At 39.0% G+C, this 24,657-nt stretch overlaps 1 protein-coding gene across 1 annotated transcript; it reads right to left on the bottom strand.

Annotated features, from left to right (window-relative positions):
• Positions 1-1,250: 1,250 nt before the first annotated feature.
• On the bottom strand, positions 1,251-24,619 carry lsm12b (LSM12 homolog b). Its single transcript, XM_061907651.1, has 5 exons — positions 24,441-24,619; positions 21,511-21,644; positions 15,628-15,737; positions 15,432-15,558; positions 1,251-1,912 (listed from the first exon to the last, which is right to left on the bottom strand). The coding sequence occupies exons 1-5, from the start codon at positions 24,565-24,567 to the stop codon at positions 1,820-1,822; spliced, it is 591 nt and encodes a 196-aa protein (XP_061763635.1). The 5' UTR covers positions 24,568-24,619; the 3' UTR covers positions 1,251-1,819.
• Between the last annotated feature and the right edge of the window lie 38 nt (positions 24,620-24,657).

Genomic DNA, 24,657 nt, shown 5'->3' with positions numbered 1-24,657 from the left:
CTATATATCTATCTATATATGAATTATTAGTAACACTTTCATGAGTGTTCAACCTTTGGGTTCCCAAGACCTTTTATTTTAACTAGAATTGTTAAAAAAAATTTTTAATAAAAACCAACATTACTTTTTGACCTACTTAAGTCTCCAACTACTTGACATCTATTTTGAGAAATGGTTTCAGGAAATAGCATATTTTGTGTTCAAAAATAAAAATGTTTTTCTTTGAAAACAGTTTTTCAAAAAAATAAAAAAGTGAAGTTGATTAATAAGATTAGTTTTGAAAGCGAAAAAAATACATTTTTACCATTTTGGGGGACCTTTTAAATTGTATTTTTTTTTTTTTAAACAGTCATTGTTCGAAAAATAAAATAAAAGCAATGTTATTCACTTTTGACCTACTTAAGTCTCCAACTACTTTACATCTATTTTGATAACTGGTTACAGGAAATAGAATATTTTGTGTTCAAAAATAAAAACGTTTTTTTTTTTTTTTAAAACAGTTTTTCATACAAATAAAAAAGTGAAGTTGATCAATAAGATTTGTTTTGAAAGTGAAAAAAAAATTACCATTTTGGGGGGCCTTTTACATTTTTTTTTTTAAACAGTCATCGTTTGAAAAATAATGAAATAAAAGCCACGTTATTCATTTTTGACCAACTTAAGTCTCCAACTACTTTACATATATCTATTTTGAAGAATGGTTTTAAGGAATATAACTTATTTTTTTTTGTTATAAAATAATGAACACAGTTTTTTTTGAGAAGATGTCTTTAGAAAAAAAAGTGAAGTGTTTTGTAAGTGAAATTAGTACATTTTTACCATTTGGGGGGCCTTTTAATTTTTTTTTTTTTTTTAACAGTCATTGTTAAAAAAATACCGAATTAAAAGCAATGTCTATTATTATACATCTAGTATTTTATTTTAAATTTTTTGGGGGGAAAATATTGCTTTATTTTAGTTTTTTCCTTAAATCACGAAAATAAAGGCAAAAAACAGATAATTCATTGCTTAAAATTTCCAAAAATATATGACTTATTTTGCCCAATTTAGAAGAGTTTATACTTTGAAAATATAATAAATCAGAAATTGATTGAAGGAACCAATTAAGGGATTATTGTGCAGTAAAACCTCCATAAATGTAACACTTTTAAGCTCCTGTGGGAGTTTTGATAAAAACTGGTTAAAAACGTTCCTTTTTGCACTTAAAACCTGTTTTTGTTCTTTTTGGGCCTTTCAAAAAGTGCTTGAAGTTTACAGTCAGAATTTTTGTTACTTTTATTTTAGAAAATGTCTTTTAAAGTGTGGCATTTCAAGTCACATTTGTGTTTAAAATACAGAAAATACAGACAGTAGAAGATGGACGCGGCAACAAAAAAAAAGGGAAAGAAACAAACAAAAACAAAAGAAAAAGACAGAAAATAAAGCTAACAAGCCTTTCTGACTGCGCTAGTTTTTCTCTTTTTGAAATGGAACTGAAGGCGGAGAGGAAGGAAGGAAGAAAGGAAGGAAGGAAGGAAGGAAGGAAGCGAGGAGAAGGAGGGGCGGGGCAGGAGGCGGAGTCAAGTTAGTTAAGGAAACTATGGCGGCTTCATGTTTCATGTTTAAATTATTCTTTATAAAGTCTAATTTAAGATTTCATCTTTCCTCTCTTTCGCTTTTTTTGTCTTTTTTCGTTAAATGGTTGTTTTTGCTCTTCATGAACCAGGAACCTCGGCGCTCCGACCTCGCAGACTCAGTCGCCGAGGAATCGCCGAGCGGCGTCGACGGGGGTTGGGGGGAGGGAGGGGGTCGCGCCCGCCCCTCCCCCGATGGAGCGGCCTCAAGAAGATAAAGTGGAGTCCTTCTGTGTTTGCTGTGCTTGTGAACGCTGCACCGACTTCTGGCTTTCCACGTCTCGAAAATGTTTCTCCACCTGAGCGGGGACGGGGGCGGGACTTTAGTCGTCAAGCACAAAAAGGTCAACACTGGCGGCTACGCGACAGTTAAGCACACAATGGCGCGTGACGACGGTTGGTCGATATCAACACGTATCAAATCGCCAGAGTTGCTAAATACATACAGGTGCAAAGTATTCAGTAGCAAACGTGTCCGCATGGTTCAACTGACTGCGTCACGAGCTTTACTTCATTAATTGTCACCCAAAAAACAAGTTGATGAATAATAATAATAATTAAAGCTGCAAGCAGCGTTGGTCGGGTCCGCCTTTGGCTGCTGCCGCCGCTACTCAAGCCCTGGTCTAAGTCAGACCTACATAGAGGTTTTTATTTCATGTCTCTACGACATTTCTAACAGAAGTTACATGCAGTTTTGTCTGGGTTTTTTCCTTGGGGGCGCTAGAGCGCAATTTTGATTTTTACGGTTTGGTTTTAAATTAGATGGCAATTTTCGCCAGTCCTGATGTGTGTGTAAAATTTGGTGAGTTTTGACGCATGTTAAGGGGGTCGAATTAAAGATCGGCTTTTCTGGGTGTTGTTGATAAATGGCTTTCACTTTGCATAGTAGGGCTTTTGACTTGCACTTAGAAGCAATTTAAGGGGGTCAAATTACAGCTCAAAGTAGCAAAAATGACATATTTTAGGAGACTTTGCGCAGGGGTTCTTTGAAGGCGCGTAAAATCCAAACCATAGCACTTATTAAAACTCCGGGAGGATCTTTTAATCAGAAGGGTTCAGTCCCTCTCCTGTGCGAGTTTGAAGCAGAAATGACAAACGGGCTCAGAGGAGATAATGTTTGAAGAAAGGGGACCGGTGTTTACAAAACTTTTATTTTGAAGGGGGGATTGCAAAATTCCTGTTGATTTTTGTTGGGTGATGTTAATCTATGAAATGTAGGTCTAAGTGAGACCTACATAGACGTTTTTGTTTCATGTCTGTCCGACATTCCTCCCGGAAGTTACAAGCAATTTTGTTTTCTTCCTAGGAGCAGTTTTTTCTGTGTTTTATTCAAAAGTTGCGCTAGAATGCAATTTAGAGTTTTGGGGGTTTTTTTTTATTACATCGCAATTTTCGCCAGTCCTGATATGTGTGCCAAGTTTGGTGAGTTTTGAAGCACTTTAAGGGGGTCAAATTACAGCTCAAAGAGTCAAAAATGTCATTTTTTGCGAAAATGTTGCTTTGAATGGGTATTTGCAAAATGTTTGTTGATTTTTGCCCTAGAAAGTAAAATTATAAAATGTAGGTCTAAGTCAGCCCTACATAGAGGTTTTTGTTTCATGTCTCTACGACATTGCTAACGGACGTTATAAGCAGTCTGTTTTTGTTTATCCTAGGGGGCGCTAGCGCGCATTTTTGATTTTTGGGATTTGGTTTTTTTTTATTAGATGGCAATTTTCGCCAGTTCTGATGAGTGTGTAAAATTTGGTGAGTTTTAAAGCATGTTCAGGGGGTCAAATTACAGTTCGAAGAGGCAGCGGAATAATAATAATAATAATAAAGAAAGAATAAAACCTTACAGTTTCAATAGGGTCCTTGGCCCATTGCAAAAGGACTCCACAGGAGTCCTTTGCCACGGGCCAAGGACCCTAATAAAGAATGAATAAAACGTTACAGTTTCAATAGGGTCCTTGGCCCATTGCAAAGGACTGCTGTGGAGTCCTTTGCAATGGGCCTGGAGGACCCTAATAAAGAAAGAATAAAACCTTACAGTTTCAACAGGGTCCTTGGCCCATTGCAAAAGGACTCCTGTGGAGTCCTTTTGCAATGGGCCAAGGACCCTAATAAAGAAAGAATAAAACGTTACAGTTTCAATAGGGTCCTTGGCCCATTGCAAAAGGACTCCACAGGAGTCCTTTTGCAATGGGCCAAGGACCCTAATAAAGAAAGAATAAAACGTTACAGTTTCAATAGGGTCCTTGGCCCATTGCAAAGGACTCCACAGGAGTCCTTTGCAAAGGGCCTGGCGGACCCTAATAAAGAAAGAATAAAATCTTACAGTTTCAATAGGGTCCTTGGCCCATTGCAAAAGGACTCCTGTGGAGTCCTTTTGCAATGGGCCAAGGACCCTAATAAAGAATGAATAAAACGTTACAGTTTCAATAGGGTCCTTGGCCCATTGCAAAAGGACTCCACAGGAGTCCTTTTGCAATGGGCCAAGGACCCTAATAAAGAAAGAATAAAACGTTACAGTTTCAATAGGGTCCTTGGCCCATTGCAAAGGACTCCACAGGAGTCCTTTGCAAAGGGCCTGGCGGACCCTAATAAAGAAAGAATAAAATCTTACAGTTTCAATAGGGTCCTTGGCCCATTGCAAAAGGACTCCTGTGGAGTCCTTTTGCAATGGGCCAAGGACCCTAATAAAGAATGAATAAAACGTTACAGTTTCAATAGGGTCCTTGGTCCATTGCAAAGGACTCCTGTGGAGTCCTTTGCAAAGGGCCTGGCGGACCCTAATAAAGAAAGAATAAAATCTTACAGTTTCAATAGGGTCCACAGGTCCATTGCAAAAGGACTCCTGTGGAGTCCTTTTGCAATGGGCCTGTGTACCCTAAATAGGTGAGCAGGTTGTCATACATCCATAATTCTTCCCAGACTTATTTCACTTTATGAACCCTTTTCTAACACCCCTGGGCGATACAAGTGTGTATACCGATCTGATACCAAGCCAGAATCTTTCATACCACTTAAAAACGTTCCAGATCATTAAGTGCAACATTTCATACTATTTAAATTATTTTCTTTTGTTCCATACAGGGATGTCATTTCTTATCCTGGTTATTATTATTATTATTATCGCTCTATTTTTTTAATTTTGCTCAAAATTTAAAAATAAATAAAAATGTATACTTAAATATTTTAACTAAGCTCTATATATTTGTTTAAACATTCAAAATGCCTTTGTAGGAGAAACATTGCAGATAAAAAAAAAAAAACATTTTCATGGACCTCTGGTAAAAATTAATGTGAAGTGAAATATATTTATATAGCGCTTTTTCTCTAGTGACTCAAAGCGCTTTACATAGTGAAAGCCAATATCTAAGTTACATTAAAAGCAGTGTGGGTGACACTGGGAGCAGGTGGGTAAAAGTGTCTTGCCCAAGGACACAACGGCAGTGACTAGGATGGCGGAAGCGGGAATCGAACTTTGAACCCTCAAGTTGCTGGCAGGGCCGCTCTACCAACCGAGCTATACCGCCCCTATACTGCATATGAAAGCAACAAAAGTAATAAAATAACATAAATGTGAACATTATGCAAGATAGCACTTTATGGACATAAGAGATTGACAAATAAAAAGCAATGTAAGAATGTAAAAAGATGTCACCTGGTGGCCATAAGACGTAACTGCACATTGTGTCCATATAGACACAAATAGTAGCTGGCAAATATGGCAAAAAGTAATAATTAAGATTAAATGTAAGTCATGATTAGTGATTGTGAGGTAAAGACGATGTGATGTCTAATAAGAAGACTACATGTGGTTCTCAAATGGGGGTACGAGTGCCCCTGGGGGTACTTGAAGGTATGCCAAGGGGTAGGTGAGATTTTTTTTTAAATATTCTAATAATAGCAACAATTCAAAAATCCTTTATAAATATTAACAAAATATGAATGTAAGTTCATAAAGTGTGAAAAGAAATGCAACAATTCAGTGTTGACAGCTAGATTTTTTGTGGACATGTTCCATAAATATTGATTTATTTTTTGTGAAATGTTTCATGAATCCAGATGGATCTCTATTACAATCCCCAACGAGGGCACTTTAAGTTGATGATTACTTCTATGTGGAAAAATCTGCATTTATATTTGAATCACTTGTTTATTTTTCAACAAGTTTTTAGTTATTTGTATATCTTTTTTTCCAAATAGTTGAAGAAAGACCACTACAAATGATCAATATTTTGCACTGTTACAATTTACAATTTAATAAATCATAAACTGATGACATAGTGCTGTATTTTACTTCTTTATCTCTTTTTTTCAACCAAATATGCTTTGCTGTGATTAGGGGGTACTTGAATGAAAACAATGTTGACAGGGGGTACATCACTGAAAAAAGGTTGAGAACCACTGACTTAAATGACGACATCATCAGTGTGTGAATGTGTGTGTGAATGTGGAAAATAGTGTCAAAGCGCTTTGAGTTCCTTAAAAAAAAAAAGGTAGAGAAGCACTAAACAAGTACAATCCAATGACCATGTAGATAAACATCCATTCATCTAAAGACAAATATTATTAAATAATAAACAAAACAAATATCAACTTGTGTCATTACATGATGTCTTTATCTCTAGTTGTACATTTTGACGGAGGGACTTTTGTTCATTATTTATGTTTATGTAGATGTAGGTCAGGGGTCAGCAAACTTTTTGAAAGCAAGAAATACTTCTTGGGTACTGATTAATGCCAAGGGCTACCAGTTTGATACACACTTCAATAAATTGCCAGAAATAGCCAATTTGCTCAATTTACCTTTAACTCTATGTTATTATTAATAATTAATGATATTTATCTTTGTGGAAACACTGATCATCTTAATGATTTCTCACAATAATTATATATAGAAACAGATAAATATCTAACAAAAAACGGGTATTTCTGTCTGTCATTCCGTCACACATTTTTTTTCCTTCTACGGAAGGTTTTTTGTAGAGCATAAATGATGAAAAAAAACCACTTAATTAAAAACGGAAAAACACGAAAAAAACATTAAAATTAAATTTTGAAACATAGTTTTTCTTCAATTTCGACTCTTTAAAATTCATAATTCAACCGAAAAAAAAAGAAGAGAAAAACGAACTTTTGTATTTTTCAGACTATAAGTCACAGTTTTTTTCATAGTTTGGTGCGACTTATGTGTGAAATTATTAACACATTACCGTAAAATATCAAATAATATTATTTAGCTCATTCACGTAAGAGACTAGATGTATAAGATTTCATGGGATTTAGCGATGTTCTATATGTTATAGTTATTTGAATGACTCTTACCATAATATGTTAGGTTAACATAGCAGTTGGTTATTTATGCCTCATATAATGTTCACTTATTCAGTCTGTTGTTCACTATTCTTTATTTTAAATTGCCTTTCAAATGTCTATTCTTGGTGTTGGATTTTATCAAAAATGCGACCTATACTCCAGTGCGACTTATATATGTTTTTTCCCTTCTTTATTGTGCATTTTCGGCAGGAGCGACTTATACTCCGAAAAATATGGTAATTTGAATCTTTTTGAAAAACTTAAAAAAATAATTTATGGAACATCATTAGTAATTTTTCCTGATTAAGATTATTTTTAGAATTTTGATGACATGTTTTGAATAGGTTAAAATCCAATCTGCACTTTGTTAGAATATATAACAAATTGGACCAAGCTTTATTTCTAACAAAGACAAATCATTATTTCTTCTAGATTTTCCAGAGCAAAAATTTTAAAAGAAATTCAAAAGACTTTGAAATAAGATTTAAATTTAATTCTACAGATTTTCTAGATTTGCCAGAATCTCTTTTTTTATTTATTTATTTTAATCATTATAAGTTTGAAGAAATATTTCACAAATATTCTTCGTCGAAAAAACAAACTAAAATGAAGAATTAAATTAAAATGTATTTATTATTCTTTACAATAAAAAAAATTATTTACTTGAACATTGATTTAAATTGTCAGGAAAGAAGAGGAAGGAATTTAAAAAGGTAAAAATGTATATGTGTTCAAAAATCCTAAAATCATTTTTAAGGTTGTGTTTTTTCTCTAAAATTTTCTTTCTGAAAGTTATAAGCAAAGTAAAAAAATAAATGAATTTATTTAAACAAGTGAAGACCAAGTCTTTAAAATATTTTCTTGGATTTTTCAAATTCTATTTGAGTTTCGTCTCTCTTAGAATTAAAAATGTCGAGCAAAGCGAGACCAGCTTGCTAGTAAATAAATACAATTTAAAAAATAGAGGCAGCTCACTGGTAAGTGCTGCTATTTGAGCTATTTTTAGAACAGGCGGGTGGGCGACTCATCTGGTCCTTACGGGCGACCTGGTGTTGGTGACCCCTGGTCTAGATGATGTAAGGGGACAGATCCATGAATAGTTTGAGCAGAAATATGTGGTATAAAAATGAACTGCACACAGTAACACAACAACTTGATGTGTCACAGGAATGGTTTAAAAAGAACACCTTTGTGACATGAAAAATAAACAAGTCAAGTAAAACAAAAAGTTTACTTCTTGATATAAAAATAATATGAAAGCAGTTTGGCTAATGAAGATGAAGTGTAACAAACAACAAGGCCTCCCTGGAGCTTCACTACAACAGAAATAAAGAGTGACACCTCTCACATCGAATACACAATCTTCACAACCTGCTTCCAGTTGGATGAGATGACCAAACATGAGCCAGTATCCATGTTATTTGAAGACGATAGTTAAATAAAAGTAGACGAAGTAAAGACTTGATAAACAAGCTGCATGTTTCTTCACCTCATTAAAGGAGCCATATGTAATCATTACATGTCAAGTCATCATTAAATATGTCAAAAGACATTTATAAATCATCTTATTTTCCAACACCTCCAGAACTGATAACAGTAATTCATGCTCATTTCAAAATTATATTTACAGCCCCAAAATATTGTTGTTTTCATTTCGATGGCCCGCCCTCCACCGTTGGACCAACTACAAAGTCTGTGAGTGTGTAACATCCAGGTTGCCAGTTACACGCCGCCATCTTGGTCTGGCTACTGCCACTGGTAAAGTTACTAAACAAGTCAGACCTTTGTCCATCTAAAAGTGACCATATTCATGACAAAACCAGGATTTGATGCCTTTGAAAGATGGGGACCATTGAAGGCGGAGAATATTCTTTCATCGGACACCAAACTTGCTAGCTAAGTCAGGCATTTAGCTTTTCTTATTACTTGGAAATTGACATTTGGTAAATTGTCCAATACAGTCTGCGATCTTGTCTAACAAAGCTGGCATGTTCCTGCAGCCAATGATAGCATGCTAGCACGGTCAATGACACATGGACGTATAGAATACAGAGTACAAAAGCAGTGAAGTTGTCACCTTGTGTAAATGCTAAATAAAAAGAGACTACAACAAATGTTTTTCAACTTATATTCCATTGAATAGACAAGTTATTTCATCTTCACACTGACAAACTTTGCTATTTTTTTTACAAATATTAGCTCATTTGGAATTTCATGCCTGATACATGTTTAAAAAAAGCTGGCACAGGTGGCAAAAAAGAGTGAGAAAGTTGAGGAACGCTCATCAAACACTTATTTGGAAAATCCCACAGGTGAACAGGCTAATTGGGAATAGGCTATAAAAGCAGCTTCCATGAAATGCTCACTCATTCACAAACAAGGACGGGGTGAGGGTCACCACTTTGTCAACAAATGCCTGAGCAAATTGTTGAAGAACGACATTTCTCAAGCAGCTAATGCGAGGAATTTAGGGATTTCACCATCTACGCTCCGTAACATCATCAAAAGGTTCAGAGAATGTGGAGAAATCACTGCACCTAAGCCATGATATTACGCACCTTCCATCCCTCAGGCATCAAAAAGCCACATCAGTGAGTAAAAGATATCACCACACGGGCTCAGGAACACTTCGGAAAACCCCTGTCAGAAACTACAGTCGGTCACTACATCTGTAAGTGCAAGTTAAAACTCTATTATCCAAAGCCAAAGCCATTTATCAACAACACCCAGAAATGCTTTGCTGGGCCTGAGCTCATCTAAGATGGACTGATGCAAAGCGGAAAAGTGTTCTGTGGTCTGAAGAGTCCACATTGCAAATTGTTTTTGGAAACTGTGAACCAGAGAGGAAAAGAACCATAGGGACTGTTCTAGGGTGAAATGGTAAAAAGTCAGCATCTGTGTATTGGAGGTGTATTAGTGGCCAAGGCATGGCTAACTTACACATCTGTGAAGGCACCATTAATGCTGAAAGGTACATACAGCTTTTGGAACAACATATGTTGCCATCCAAGTGACGCCATCATGGACACCCCCGCTTATTTCAGCAAGACGATGCCATCATTCATAGTAAAAGAGTGTGGGTACTAGACTGGCCTGCCTGTAGTCCAGACATTGAAAATGTGTGAAGGCTAAACTTTGAGGCAGGAGACTGTTGAACAACTTAAGCTGTACATCAAGCAAGAATGGGAAAGAATTCCACTTCAAAAATGTGTCTCCTCAGTTCCCAAACCTGCACTGAGTGTTGTTCCAAGGAAAGGCCATGTAACACACTGGTAAAAATGCCTTTTTTGCAATGTGATGCTGCCATTACAATCTAACTTGATGATTATGTGCAAAGTTTGTCAGTGTGAAGATGAAATATCTTGTCTTTGCAGTCTATTCACTGGAATATAAGTTGAAAAGGATTTGTTGTAGTCTCTTTTTATTTAGCATTTACACAAGGTGACAACTTGACTGCTTTAGTATCTGCCAGTTAGCCTGCATGTGGATGAGTCATCCAACTGCCAGGGCAAAGTATATGTAGTCCAAATAAAATCTATGTGGATGTGGGTAGTTAGTGTCAGTGCCTATTTCCTTCTCAACAATTGGAAATGCTTCCAACATTAGTCATCATGACAATGTGAAAGTATGGAGACGGCCAAGTCACATGATCAAATATTTCCTCATCGTTGTATGCATATAGTGGACTACTGTACATGTACCAAGTTATATGGCACCGTGAAAGATTTGAAACAGCAGCCTGGACATAGACACACCTTGGTAAAACTCTTCAGTTTCGGGCTGCTAAGCATGCTCAAACTTATTATCAGCAGTATAACTATTGCTCACGTTGGTTGTAGTCTTTGTTTTGTGATAGTACTGACAATAACCATAGGATTGTTGTGATATTGTAAGCAGGCATGACGTACTTCTTCCTGAAAATAGCCTCATTTCTGTGTAAAATGTGTTATTAGGGTCCTTGGCCCATGGCAAAGGACTCCGCAGGAGTCCTTTGCCATGGGCCAAGGACCCAATTGAAACTGCTGTGTTTTATTATTATTCCGCACCTACGCGCTGTAATTTGACCCCCTTAACATGCTTCAAAACTCACCAAATTTGACACACACGTCGGTATAGCAAACCTTCCCAACATATTAAGCAACCAATCCCCCAACATGGAAATTGCGCTCTAGCGCCCCCTAGGAAAAAAATGACAGACAAAACTGCATGTAACTTCTGTTAGGAATGTCATAGCGACATGAAACAAAAACTCCTATGTAGGTCTGACTTAGACCCAATTTTCATACACTCACTTCTTTCAGCAAAAATTTACAGGAAGTTGGCAAAAATCCCTTCAAAATAAAATGTTCGCAAAAAATTAAATTTTTGCCTCTTTGCGCTGTAATTTGACCCCTTTAAAATGCTTCAAAAGTCACCAAACTTGGCGCACACATCAGGACTGGCGAATATTGCGATCTAATGAAAAAACCAAACCCCAAAACTCAAAATTGCGCTCTAGCGCTATTTTTGAATAAAACACTGAAAAAACTGCTCCTAGGAAGAAAACACAGACAAAACTGCTTGTAACTTCCGGCAAGAATGTCGGAGAGACATGAAACAAAAACTTCTATGTAGGTCTCGCTTAGACCTACATTTCATAGATTGACAACCCCCAACAAAAATCAACAGGAAGTTTGCAATGCTCCCTTCAAAACAAAAGTTTTGTAAAAACCGGTCACCTTTCTTCAAACATTATCTCCTCTGAGTGCGTTTGTTGTTTTGGCTTCAAACTCGCACAGGTGAGGGATTGAACCCTTCTGATTAAAAGTATAGAACAGAGTTTTGATAAGTTCTCAGGTTTTGATTTTACGCGCCTTCAAAGAACCCCTGTGCAAAGTCTCCTAAAAAATGTCATTTTTGCCTCTTTGAGCTGTTATTTGACCCCCTTAAAATGCTTCAAAACTCACCAAACTTGACACACACATCAGGTCTGGCAAAAATTGCGATCTGATGAAAAAACCTAACCTCAAAACTCAAAATTGCGCTCTATCGCCCCCCTAGGAATACAACACGGACAAACTGCTCCTAGGAAGAAAACACAGACAAAACTGCTTGTAACTTCCGGTAGGAATGTCAGAGAGACATGAAACAAAAACACTATGCACTATGTAGGTCTCACTTAGACCTACATTTTAATAATTAACATACTTTAGCAAAAATCAACAAGAAGTTTGATATTTTCACTTCAATACAACAACTGCATTACTTTCACAATGCATTAGATTCTCAAAATAGTGGCTCCACGGCGTCCTCTAACGCTTATCCGGCCGTGGGTCTCGGGGGCAGCAGCCAAAGGCGGACCCGACCAACGCTGCTTGCAGCTTTAATTTTGTTTGAAGTTCCTTGGAGTAGCCCAGTCCATCCAGCTGGATTCGGCTGTGTATCTGGCAACTTCAGTCAGGGAGAGGGGGGCAGGGTGACTACAGAATTTTGACGGTGATTGCAGTATCATTTCTGGCCAGATTATTACATATGGCTCCTTTACCTCTCAGTCACAGCAGGATGCTGTATCGAGAAAATAAAAGTTTTCTCCTTCACAGTATACTTTCAGTGTGAGACAAATGAGTCTGTCTTCATTATTGTCCACACATTTTTGTAACGGTACGTGTATTTGTATTGAACCGTTTCGGTACGGGGGTTTCGGTTCGGCGCGCGGGCGTACCGAATGAGTTTGTAAGCATAAGTCTTCACAAGCTGCTCTGCTTTCTGCGTCTGTCTCAGCAGCAAGCATTGTCCCGCCCACACAACCATCTGATTGGTTACATACAAAGCCAATCAGCAGTGCGTATTCAGAGCGCATGTAATCAATGCTTCAGCGTCGAGCGATATTCGTTTAGCAGGGGAGCAGCGGACAGGGTACTCTCCCCAAATTATAAAAAACACTTCCCAGTAACAACTATTACTAACATCACTATGAGCCTGTTGACCTTCTAGAAACAAACTGCAGCTCAGCTCGCTCACAGTATAGGCTTGAGGTGAAGGCTCATTAGATTTTAGCGTAACGTTAGCTCATTTTGCTGTGTGTGTGTTAAGGGCAGCAAAGCCGTGTCGTTTCATTGAACTCCATGGTCTTCAGGGATGAATAGTCTCTCCTATTGCTATTGTACAATTTTTTCAGCAATAGTTACATTAATCATTAGTAATGTAGCAGCTTAGTTTTTTGAATGGCAGGGTCCCTGCTATCACATGTTAATAAAAATATAACATTTACATAATAAAAGTCAACTGCAGGCTTCCCAAATGCTGTAATAAATTAAGCATGGTGAGTTGACTTGAAGAAAGGTTTTTTCCATTTTATTTAATCAAAGGAACAACTTGGGTCAGTTTAATGTGGATTAACGTGGGCAGAATTATTATAGTGTTCCCAATGTTAAAAGGATAAAGCCATTATTTACAAATTTGGTAAATAAATAACCAAAAAATGTATATTTTGTTATTTTCTTACTGTACCGAAAATGAACCGAACCGTGACCTGTAAACCGAGGTACGTACCGAACCAAAATTTTTGTGTGCCGTTACACCCCTACCACACAGGTCTCCATCCAAAAAACTGAACATACGCCATGTTATTATAAATGACGCTAGTGCGCATGCGCCAGCGCTGCGGTGACGTGGTTTCCAGGAAGTAAGCAGTGTTGCCTAAAACGCATTAATAAATGACGGTTTTTCGGCAGTCAAAAATTTGGACAGTTTTATTAACCGTCGGGAATTTGACAGCGGTTTATCATTACAGTGTTTACTGTTACATCCGTAGTTCCATGTAGTCCTCATCCTGATACTCTACTACGTGGTATCGATACGGTCGATACTTGTTTAAATTCGCCCACCTCGTTTTCCGTGTGTGTAGTGTAGCCTGTTCAGCTAGTCTTCCGTCTTTTCTTCTCACAGTTTGCTCCGTTTTTCAAACGTTGATGTCATTTTATACAAACAATGTGCCGCAAATACAAAACACTCTGCTTCGTGGTTGAGCGCGTGACGTCAACTCCCTTTGACCATTTAGCTAGCTAGCTTCCTTTGTCGCGAGCTGATGTTGGCAACTAGGAGAAAAAGGGGGCGTGTTATTGCAGCTGAAACTAACCGATCCATCACTTATTTTCAATTTACCAAATTGTATTTACCGTAAATTGCGGACTATGTACCAATACTTTTTTTCCTACGCTTTGAGCCCTGCGGCTTATAAAACGGTGTGGTTAATTTATGTATTTTCTTTGGTTGACGGCCATACTGCAAACAGTCTTCATAAAACACATGCTAATACATCCAAATGGTGTTATTAATTGTGCTATGGGGTTCTAGGTTCAATCCCCCGCTTCTACCATCCTCGTCACAGCTGTTGTGTCCTTGGGCAAGACACTTCACCCACTTGCTACCCATACTGCTTTAAAAGTCTAACTTGGATAATGGTTTCACTAGGTAAAGCGCTTTGAGACTCTAGACAAAAGCTCTATATAGCTCGGTTGGTAGAGCGGCCATGCCAGCAACTTGAGGGTTGCCGGTTTAATCCCCACTTCTGCCGTCATAGTCAATGCCGTTGTGTCCCTGGCCAAGACACTTTACCCACCTTCTCCCAGTGCCACCCACACTGGTTTAATTGTAACTTAGATATTGGGTTTCACTATGTAAAGCGCTTTGAGTCACTTGAGGAAAAAGCGCTATATAAATATAATTCACTTCACTTCACTATATAAATATAATTCACTTCACTATGGTACCTGCAGTTCACTCACTGCAGGTGCTGCTGGGTGAATGGCTACAGTTTTTTTCCTGCAGGTTAAAGCTTTCAACCGGAAGTACAAGCTTTTCTACTCATATGGATTCTTCAATTATCACTTTTTTTTCCTATGCTTTGAGCCCTGTGGTTTATTAAACAGTGTGGATAATTTATGGGGTTTTTGGGTCACTAGAGAAAAGCTCTATATAAATATAATTCACTTCACTATGGGACCATCTTTTGTACGAGTTCACTCACTGCAGGTGCTGCTGGGTGAATGGCTGCCATTTTTCCTACAGATTAAAGCTTCAAACCTGAAGTACAAGTGCCGTTCCTTATCGTTTCTAATCATATGGATTCTTCAATCATCACTTTTTTTCCTACGCTTTGAGCCATGCGGCTTATAATACAGCGTGGCTTTTTTGGGCCAGTAGAGAAAAGCTCTATATAAATATAATTCACTTCACTATGGGGCCATCTTTTGTACGAGTTCACTCACTGTAGGTGCTGCTTGGTGAATGGCTACAGTTTTTCCTGCAGTTTAAAGCTTCCAACCGGAAGTACAAGTGCCGTTCATATGGATTCTTCACTCATTAGTCCAAGCAACGTTTGTAAGTTTTATAATATAACTAAATCCAATCTTACTTACTAAACTGTCCCATAAGGGTTTTAATGCGTCATTAGCACTTGCTAAAATGCTAACACGTTGGAAAGTCAACATAAAATGATGCTGCGGCCAGACGTTGAATAGAAAGTATACTCACTATTTTGCGTACATGACTTAAAGCGCTTCCCTCTTTGCCTTTGCAGTTGTCCACCTGGTAAGGCGGCGAGATGACGACGTCATCCATCACGATGATGTTCTTCTCCTGCCATTTGCAGTCTTTGATGCTGCGCACACAAACCCAGCGTGAAGGCCGGGAAGAAAAGAAAGTCGACGGGACGTTTTCTCGCGCTTACGTTTTGTGAATAGTCTGGAATAGCTGCTGGCCCTCCGCAGACACCCCGGCACTGATTGCATAGGCTTGGGACAGCTTGTCCTCCTTTTCTGTCCTCGCTCGATTGGCAAGCTGCGGACAAACACACACACAAACACACACACAAACACACACACATTAGACATCGAGGCTACAAACCAGCAAGCATCTTTTTCTTCAGTGGGAGTTTCAACGTGCTAAACTAGCATCCCGAGGCAGGTTAGCGCTTAGCGCAGGTTAGCCTATGAAAGACGACACATTTAGTCATTCTTAGAGCGCACTGAAATATTAAAGTACACAATATCCACACCTGGTCTGCCAGAGAATAAGACAACACACACTATATGGCCAAAAGTATTTGACATATGAACTGTTCCCACAAGGTTGGGAGCATGGAATTGTCCAAAATGTTTTGGTATCATGGAGCATTCAAAGTTCCTTTCACTGGAACTAAGGGCCCAAGCCCAACTCCTGAAAAACAACCCCACAGCATATTTCCTCCTCCACCAAATTTCACACTCGGCACAATGCAGTCCGAAATGTAGCGTTCTCCTTGCGACCTCCAAAGCAAGACTGGTCCATCAGATTGCCAGATGGGAAAGTGTGATTCATCAGTCCAGAGAAGGCATCTCCACTGCTTTAGAGTCCAGTGGTGATTTAATTTACACCACTGCATCCCACACTTTGCAATGGATTTGGTGATGTATGGCTTAGATGCAGCTGAACGGCCATGGAAACCCATGAAAGACAACACATTTAGTCATTTTTAGAGCGCACAGAAATATTTAAGTACACAATATCCACACCTGGTCTGCCAGAGAATAAGACAACATACCCTATATGGCCAAAAGTATTTGACATATGAATTGTTCCCACAAGGTTGGGAGCATGGAATTGTCCAAAATGTTTTGGTATCATGGAGCATTCAAAGTTCCTTTCACTGGAACTAAGGGGCCAAGCCCAACTCCTGAAAAACAACCCCACAGCATATTTCCTTCTCCACCAAATTTCACACTCGGCACAATGCAGTCCGAAATGTAGCGTTCTGCTTGCGACCTCCATAGCCAGACTGGTCCATCAGATTGCCAGATGGGAAAGTGTGATTCATCAGTCCAGTGGTGATGTCCTTTACACCACTGCATCCCACACTTTGCATTGGACTTTGTGATGTATGGCTTAGATGCAGCTGCTCGGCCATGGAAACCCATTCCATGAAGCTCTCTGCGTACTGTACGTGGGCTAATTGGAAGGTCACATGAAGTTTGGAGCTCTGTAGCAACTGACTGCAGAAAGTCTTTGCACTATGCTGACCTCTGTGTCGGTTTACATGACATACTCCTTGTTGGCTGAGTTGCTGTTGTTCCCTAACTCTACACTTTTCTTATAATAAAGTTAACTTTGGAATATTTAGGAGAGAGGAGATTTCATGACTGGATTTGTTGCACAGTTCCACGCTGGAAATCACCGAGAGCGGTCCATTCTTTTACAAATGTTTGTAGAAACAGTCTCAATGCCTAAGTGCTTGAATTGATACACTTGTGATTAGTGATTAGGACACCTGATTCACATTATTTGGATGGGTGGCCAAATACTTTTGGCAATATAGTGTAGCAGGAGAGATCTGTGTTGCAAACTTAGCGACGATTATGCTAATCAAAGGACCGCCACCGCAAGTAGATGGCTGTCCTGTGTTGTTTCCACCACACGATTGGCACGGGCTGCCTGATTCTTGTCAGAGTGCTCGCGGAACATTTACAGCCATCCATTCATTTTTCTACCGCTTATTCCCTTTGGGGTCGCTGGTGCCTATCTCAGCTACAATCGGGCGGAAGGCAGGGGTAAACCCTGGATAAAGATGCACAGACAAGTATTTTTTCATGCTTGGTGACAAGTTGCATCAAACAGACAAGTCAGGGGTGTCCAAAGTGTGGCCTGCAGCACATTGTAAAAATACTATTAAAAAAATACAAAAATTAAGTGAAATAAAAGAGCAAAAAAGTGAAAATGTTGCAATGTTGACTAATATAGCTACCATCCATACTGTTGTTATTTAAAACAGTTTTTGCACAAAAATAACCAATTAAAATCAATATTATTAATTATTGACCTATTTAAGGCTCCAATTCCCATCAAATATTACACTTTGAAATGTTTTTGGGGAAAATATTGCATATTTTGTGTGCTTGCCATATAAAAAAACAATGTTTTTTTTACCAAAAAGGGCATGAAACCAACAAACATGAACAATAAACACTTATAATCGAGGGATACATTTGAAGTTGATCTAAATAATTAAAATGTTGACAGAAAAAAAAAAGTATGACTTAATACTTTAATGAATGGGAACTAACTAATCTAGAGTTTTGTGTGGCAGCACAGTGGTAGAGGGGTTAGTGCGTCTGCCTCACAATACGAAGGTCCTGAGCGGTTTTGGCTTCAATCCCGGGCTCGGGATTTTTCGGTGTGGAGTTTCCATGTTCTCCCCTTGAATGTGTGGGTTCCCTCCAGGTAATTCAGCTTCCTCCCACCTCCAAAGACATGCACCTGGGGATAGGCCCTTCCCACCTCCAAAGACATGCACCTGGGGATAGGCCCCTCCCACCTCCAAAGACATGCACCTGGGGATAGGCCCCTCCCACCTCCAAAGACATGCACCTGGGGATAGGCCCCTCCCACCTCCAAAGACATGCACCCGGGGATAGGCCCCTCCCACCTCCAAAGACATGCACCCGGGGATAGGCCCCTCCCACCTCCAAAGACATTCACCTGGGGATAGGCCCCTCCCACCTCCAAAGACATGCCCCTGGGGATAAGCCCCTCCCACCTCCAAAGACATGCACCTGGGGATAGGTTGTGTGAATGTGAGTGTGAATGTTGTCTATCTGTGTTGGCCCTGTGATAAAGAGGCGACTTGTCCAGGGTGTAACCCGCCTTCCGCCCGATTGTAGCTGAGATAGGCACTAGTGCCCCCCGCGACCCCAAAGGAAATAAGCGGTAGAAAATGGATGGATGGATGGAGTTTTAGTGGGATTTGCGTAAAAAAATGATTTAAAATGATTATTTTCTTCTCATCATTGATATTGTGTGTTTTTGCCATTAAAAAAAAATGCATAAAACCTTTTTTTTAACTTTATATTGACAGACAGACCTGAAGTTAATCTAAAGAGTTACAGTCCTGGCCAGAAATATTGTCACCCTGCATTTCTGTCAGATAATGCAGCACTTCTCCCAGAAAATTGTTGAAATGACAAACACTTTGGTAGTCACGTGTTTCCTTCTTTCTTTTGTTTGCATTAAAACACAAAAAAGGCAAATATGATATGTTACGCGGACCTCCAGAAATGGACAGGGCGTAATGATTGGCACCCCAACTTAATATTTGGTAGCACACCTTTGGAAAAAAATAAGTGAAATCAATGTGAGCATCAATGAGTTTCTTCTTTTGCAAACTGCTTCAGGTCTCTCACATTTGAAGGATGCCGTCTCCCAACTGCTGTTTTTAGATCTCTCCACAGATATTCTATAGGATTTAAATCTGGACTCGTTGCTGGCCAACTTTGTCTTAAGCCATTTTTGTGTGCTTTTTGCAAATATACTTTGGGTAGTTGTCCTGCAGGACCACAGAGACCCAGCTACCTGACACTGGGCTCCAAAATTATTTGGTAGTCCTCAGATTACACGATGCCAGGCACACAGTCCGGGCGTCCGGCGGCAGAAGCAACAACACATCAGTGAAACACCACGAGTTAATACCAAAAAGTTCTATTTTGGTTTCATCTGACCACATGACATTCTCCCAATCCTCTGCTGTATCATCCATGTATCCATTTTGGTATCAACTCAACTGGTCGTGTTTGGAGGAAGAAGAATACTGAGTTGCATCCCAAGAACACCATACCTACTGTGAAGCATGGGGGTGGAAACATCATGCTTTGGGGCTGTTTTTCTGCTAAGCGGACAGGACGATTGATCCGTGTTAAGGAAAGAATGAATGGGGCCATGTATCGTGAGATTTGGAGCCAAAACCTCCTTCCATCAATGAGAGCTTTGAATGCTTGACCAAATACTTATTTTCCACCATAATTTACTAACAAATTCTTTAAAATGTGAATTCCTGGATATTTTTTCACATTCTGTCTCTCACAGTTGAAGTGTACCTATGATGAAAATTACAGACCTCTGTCATCATTTTAAGTGGGAGAACTTGCACAATCGCTGGCTGACTAAATACTTTTTTGCCCCACTGTATAAGATTTCATGGGATTTATGGATTAGGAGTGATAGATTTTTGGGTAAATGTATAGCATGTTCTATATGTTATAGTTATTTGAATGACTCCTACCATAATATGTTAGGTTAACATAGCAGTTGGTTATTTATGCCTCATATTCAGCCTGTTGTTCACTATTCTTTATTTATTTTAAATTGCCTTTCAAATGTCTATTTTTGGTGTTGGATTTTATCAAATAAATTTCCCCCAAAAATACGACTTATACTCCAGTGCGACTTAGATGTTTTTTTCCTTCTTTATTATGCATTTTCGACCGGTGCGACTTATACTCCGAAAAATACGGTATTTCATAGAATCTTGAAAAAAGGTGCCAATCATTTTGTCCAGTCCATTTTTGTTGTTCTGTGTAAGATATCAGATATAAATGGTAGGGATGCACCGAAATGAAAATTTGTGGCCGATGCCGAATAAAATTCAAACGCTTAGCTGAAGGCCGAATACTGAATAATGAATGCAGTTTTTCACAAATTGTTTTATATTGCATAAATAGCCTAGAATAAATATTTAGACATGTTTTTCAAATAAAGTAATTTTTTTATTGAATATTGACATTTTTTTAATAATCCAGTAGCCTTTGTTTTTCAAAAAAAAGCACAAAGTTTTTCATTTATATTAGGCTTTCAAACAAAAAATAAAGTGCATTAAAGTGGATAAACCCACAACAAATGAATTATTGTCCTTTTGGCAAAAGTCTGCTTAGCCACAGTAGATATGCTAATAATGTAAACAGAAGGCTCAAGTAAATCTCAATTAAGTGTGTGCTTGTAACCTCATACACTTATACAGGTAGCCTACACAACAGGCTAATAATGTCAACAGAGGCCCCACTAAATCTCAATAAGTGTGTGCTTGTAACCTCATACACTTATACAGGTACACAACATATCCCAACGTCACTGCACGTTGGTTGATTGCGTCACCGCGTCAAAAAATTGCGTCACACGACACTATTCGGCCTTGTTCTTAACTCATTGCACCGAAGGCCGAATGTGGCTTTTTTTTGCCATATTCGGCCGAATATATTCGGTTACCGATTAATCGGTGCATCCCTAGTAAAGGTACTCAAAGCGCTTTGACACTATTTCCACATTCACACTGATGGAGGGAGCTGCCATGCAAGGCCCTAACTACCACCCATCAAGAGCAAGGGGTATAGTGTCTTGCTCAAGGACACAACGGACGTGACGAGGTTGGTAGAAGGTGGGGATTGAACCAGGAACCCTCAGGTTGCTGAAACGGCCACTCTCCCAACTACGCCACGCTGTCCCGATTTTGGCTTTTTTTGTGTAGTTTCAATGCAAACAAAAGAAAGAAACATGTAAATACCAAAGAATTTGTCATGTCAACAATATTATGAGAGAAGTGCTGCATTATCTGACAGGGTGACAATACTTTTGGCCGTGACTGGAAGCGTTGAATACTGGTAAACATTTTTTTAGTAAGACCCTTACGGGTCCCCAGGACCAAACGTGAGGAGAGGTTAAAAGAAGAATAATTATATATTGTGTTGGGTATCAAAATGGCCCCCGCATGTTTTCCTTCCCTGAGACATGTGCCGTAAACAAAGGCTCTTACCTTGCTAACATTCAGCGATGCTAGAGGGGGCGGAGTCTCAGTGCGGTCATTGATGATGTCCACTTCTGAAACATAGCCGAGGTTGATCAGGATGACGTCGTTGAGGTTGGGCTTGCCGCTGGAAGAAGCACATTCTGGGGGGGCCGCAGTCAAGGAGCCAGGCCACAAAGTGGGGGGACAGCAGAAGGGGATTTCTTTTTAAATGCAATATAGACCTAAATGAGCCTGTGACTCAAGTATAAAATACATTATAGACCTAGATTAATATGTTACAAACATATAAAATACATTGTAAACCTAATTGAGTCTATGACAAACGTATACAATACATTATAGACCTTAATAAGCATGTAAGAAACTTATAAAATACATGATGGACCTACATGATACCGTGACAAATATATAAAATACATTATAGACCTAAATATGCCTGTGACTAAAGTATAAAATACCTTATAGAGTAAAATGAGCCTGTGACTAAAGTATACAATACATTATAGACCTAAATGAGCCTGAAACAAAAGTAGAAATACATTATAGACCAAAATGAGCCAGTGACTAAAGTATAATACATTACATACCTAAATGAGCCTGTGACAAAAGTATAAAATACATTATTGACCTAAATGAGCCAGTGACTAAAGTATAAAATACATTATCGACCTAAATATGCCAGTGACTAAAGTATAAAATACATTATCGACCTAAATATGCCCGTGACTAAAGTATACAATACATTCTAGACCTAAATGAGCCTGGAAAAAAAAAAGTATAAATACATTAGAGACCTATATGAGCCTGTGACTAAAGTACACAATACATTTGACCTAAATGAGCCTGAAACAAAAGTATAAATACAATATAGACCTAAATGAGCCAGTGACTTAAGTATACAATACAATATAGACCTAAATGAGCCAGTGACTAAAGTATACAATACATTACAAGTTTATACAAGTATAAATACAATATAGACCTAAACAAGCCTGTGCCTAAAGTATACATTATAGACCTAAACAAGCCTGTGACTAAAGTAGACAATACATCCATCCATCCAATTTCTACCGCTTATTCCCTTTATGGGGTTGCAGTATAGACCTAAATGAGCCTGTAACAAAATCATAAAAAAATTATAGACCAAAATGAGCCTGTGACTAATGTATAATACATTACATACCTAAATGAGTCAGTGACAAAAGTATACAATACATTATTGACTTAAATATGCTTGTGACTAAAGTATAAAATACATTATAGAGTAAAATGAGCCTGTGACTAAAGTATACAATACAATATAGACCTAAATAACCCTGTAACTAAAGTATACAATACATTACATACCTAAATGAGCCTGTGACTAAAGTATACAATACATTACAGACCTAAAAAACCCTGTGACTAAAGTATAAAATACATGATAGACCTAAATGAGCCGGTGACTAAAGTATACAATACATAATACAACTAAACGAGCCTGTGACTAAAGTATACAATACATCCATCCATCCAATTTCTACCGCTTATTCCCTTTTTGGGTCGCAGTATAGACCTAAATGAGCCTGAAACAAAAGCATAAATACATTACATACCTAAATGAGCCAGTGACAAAAGTACAAAATACATTATTGACCCAAATATGCTTGTGACTAAAGTATATAATACATTATAGAGTAAAATGAGCCTGTGACTAAAGTATACAATACAATATAGACCTAAATAACCCTGTAACTAAAGTATACAATACATTACATTCCTAAATGAGCCTGTGACTAAAGTATAAAATACATTATAGACCTAAATGAGCCGGCGACTAAAGTATACAATACATAACACACATAAACAAGCCTGTGTCTGAAGTATACAATACATTATAGACCCTAGCCAGTGACTAAAGTATGAATACAATATAGACCTAGATGAGCCAGTGACTAAAGCATATAATACATTACATACCTAAATGAGCCTGTGACAAAAGTATATAATACATTACAGACCTAAATAACCCTGTGACTAAAGTATACAATGCATTATAGACCTAAATGAGCCAGTGACTACAGTATACAATACATTACAGACCTATATGAGCCTGTGACTAAAGTATAAATATATAATAAACCTAAAATTAGCCTGTGACAAAAAGCAAACATTTTACTGTAGACTTGACCTGAAAGTCCAGTCTGCATCTAAATGACTACTTGGACAAACAGTCGTCCTATTGCACGCCAATGTTTAAGAGTTGCAAACAGACACATTGTTGCATGCATGCAGGTTGTAGCTTGCGTGTCATAAACATGCTATAACACACCAGGACTGTCCTCCCTCATGCAAGAAAGCATCAAGTCAAAAGGGATATGTAGCGGTCAGCTGTCACGGAGCACTTTAGTGTGCACAATACGAGCGTGCAGTGCAGCCTTGCACACAAACACACCCTCGGGGGGCTGCAGGACGTGGAGCTAGCGGCTAATGCAAGGCCCCTGGTGGGCAATCTGACCCCCCGCGCGACCATAACTCGATCAGGTCTTGACAAGTTGCAACGACGGCGCAAACAGGACAAAAGTGGCGAGGCGAAAAAGGCGCCACGTTGTTTGGCGGAATATGTTAGTGAAGCAATGGCCGAGCCCTGGCTAGCATGCTAACAGAGCTAGCTCAATGAAGCCCGGGAAGGGGGGGGGGGTACAACGTGTGCCCGCCTACCGTGTGATAAAGAAGCAGCCACCAAGAAGAATGTAAATAATAGTAAAAGTCAGGTGAAAAAAGGGCGTGAAGGAGAGGACACCTGCGTTAGCTCGCTAGCTAGCCTCGCACAGCCATGATGCCGGACGTTGCCAGATAGTGATCCGCGTCGAGGAGCGAGGGCGCACTATTTGGCATGTTCTCGGCTCCGGCCCTGGCAAGCGGGCCGGAGAAGAGCCGGGCTGGACAAAGGATACTCAGGGTTAACATCTTGGACTGGTAGTCGAAGGCCACCACCTCCCCCTGCAGACGCTGGCCCAGGCAGGTGAGGCAGGAGACATGGCTCCCGACGCTGAAATACTCCCCCGGTCCAGGAGCCGCCATCTTCTCCGCCAGCAAAGCCGGAGTGCGTGCCTTACGTCAAGTGCGGAGCGCGACGTGATGACGTAATGACGTACTGTAGGGGGGGCGTGT

The sequence above is a fragment of the Nerophis ophidion genome, linkage group LG08 (genome assembly GCF_033978795.1).
Source record: "Nerophis ophidion isolate RoL-2023_Sa linkage group LG08, RoL_Noph_v1.0, whole genome shotgun sequence".
NCBI classification, from domain to species: Eukaryota; Metazoa; Chordata; class Actinopteri; order Syngnathiformes; family Syngnathidae; genus Nerophis; species Nerophis ophidion.
This window is presented reverse-complemented; position numbering and strand designations above follow the sequence as displayed.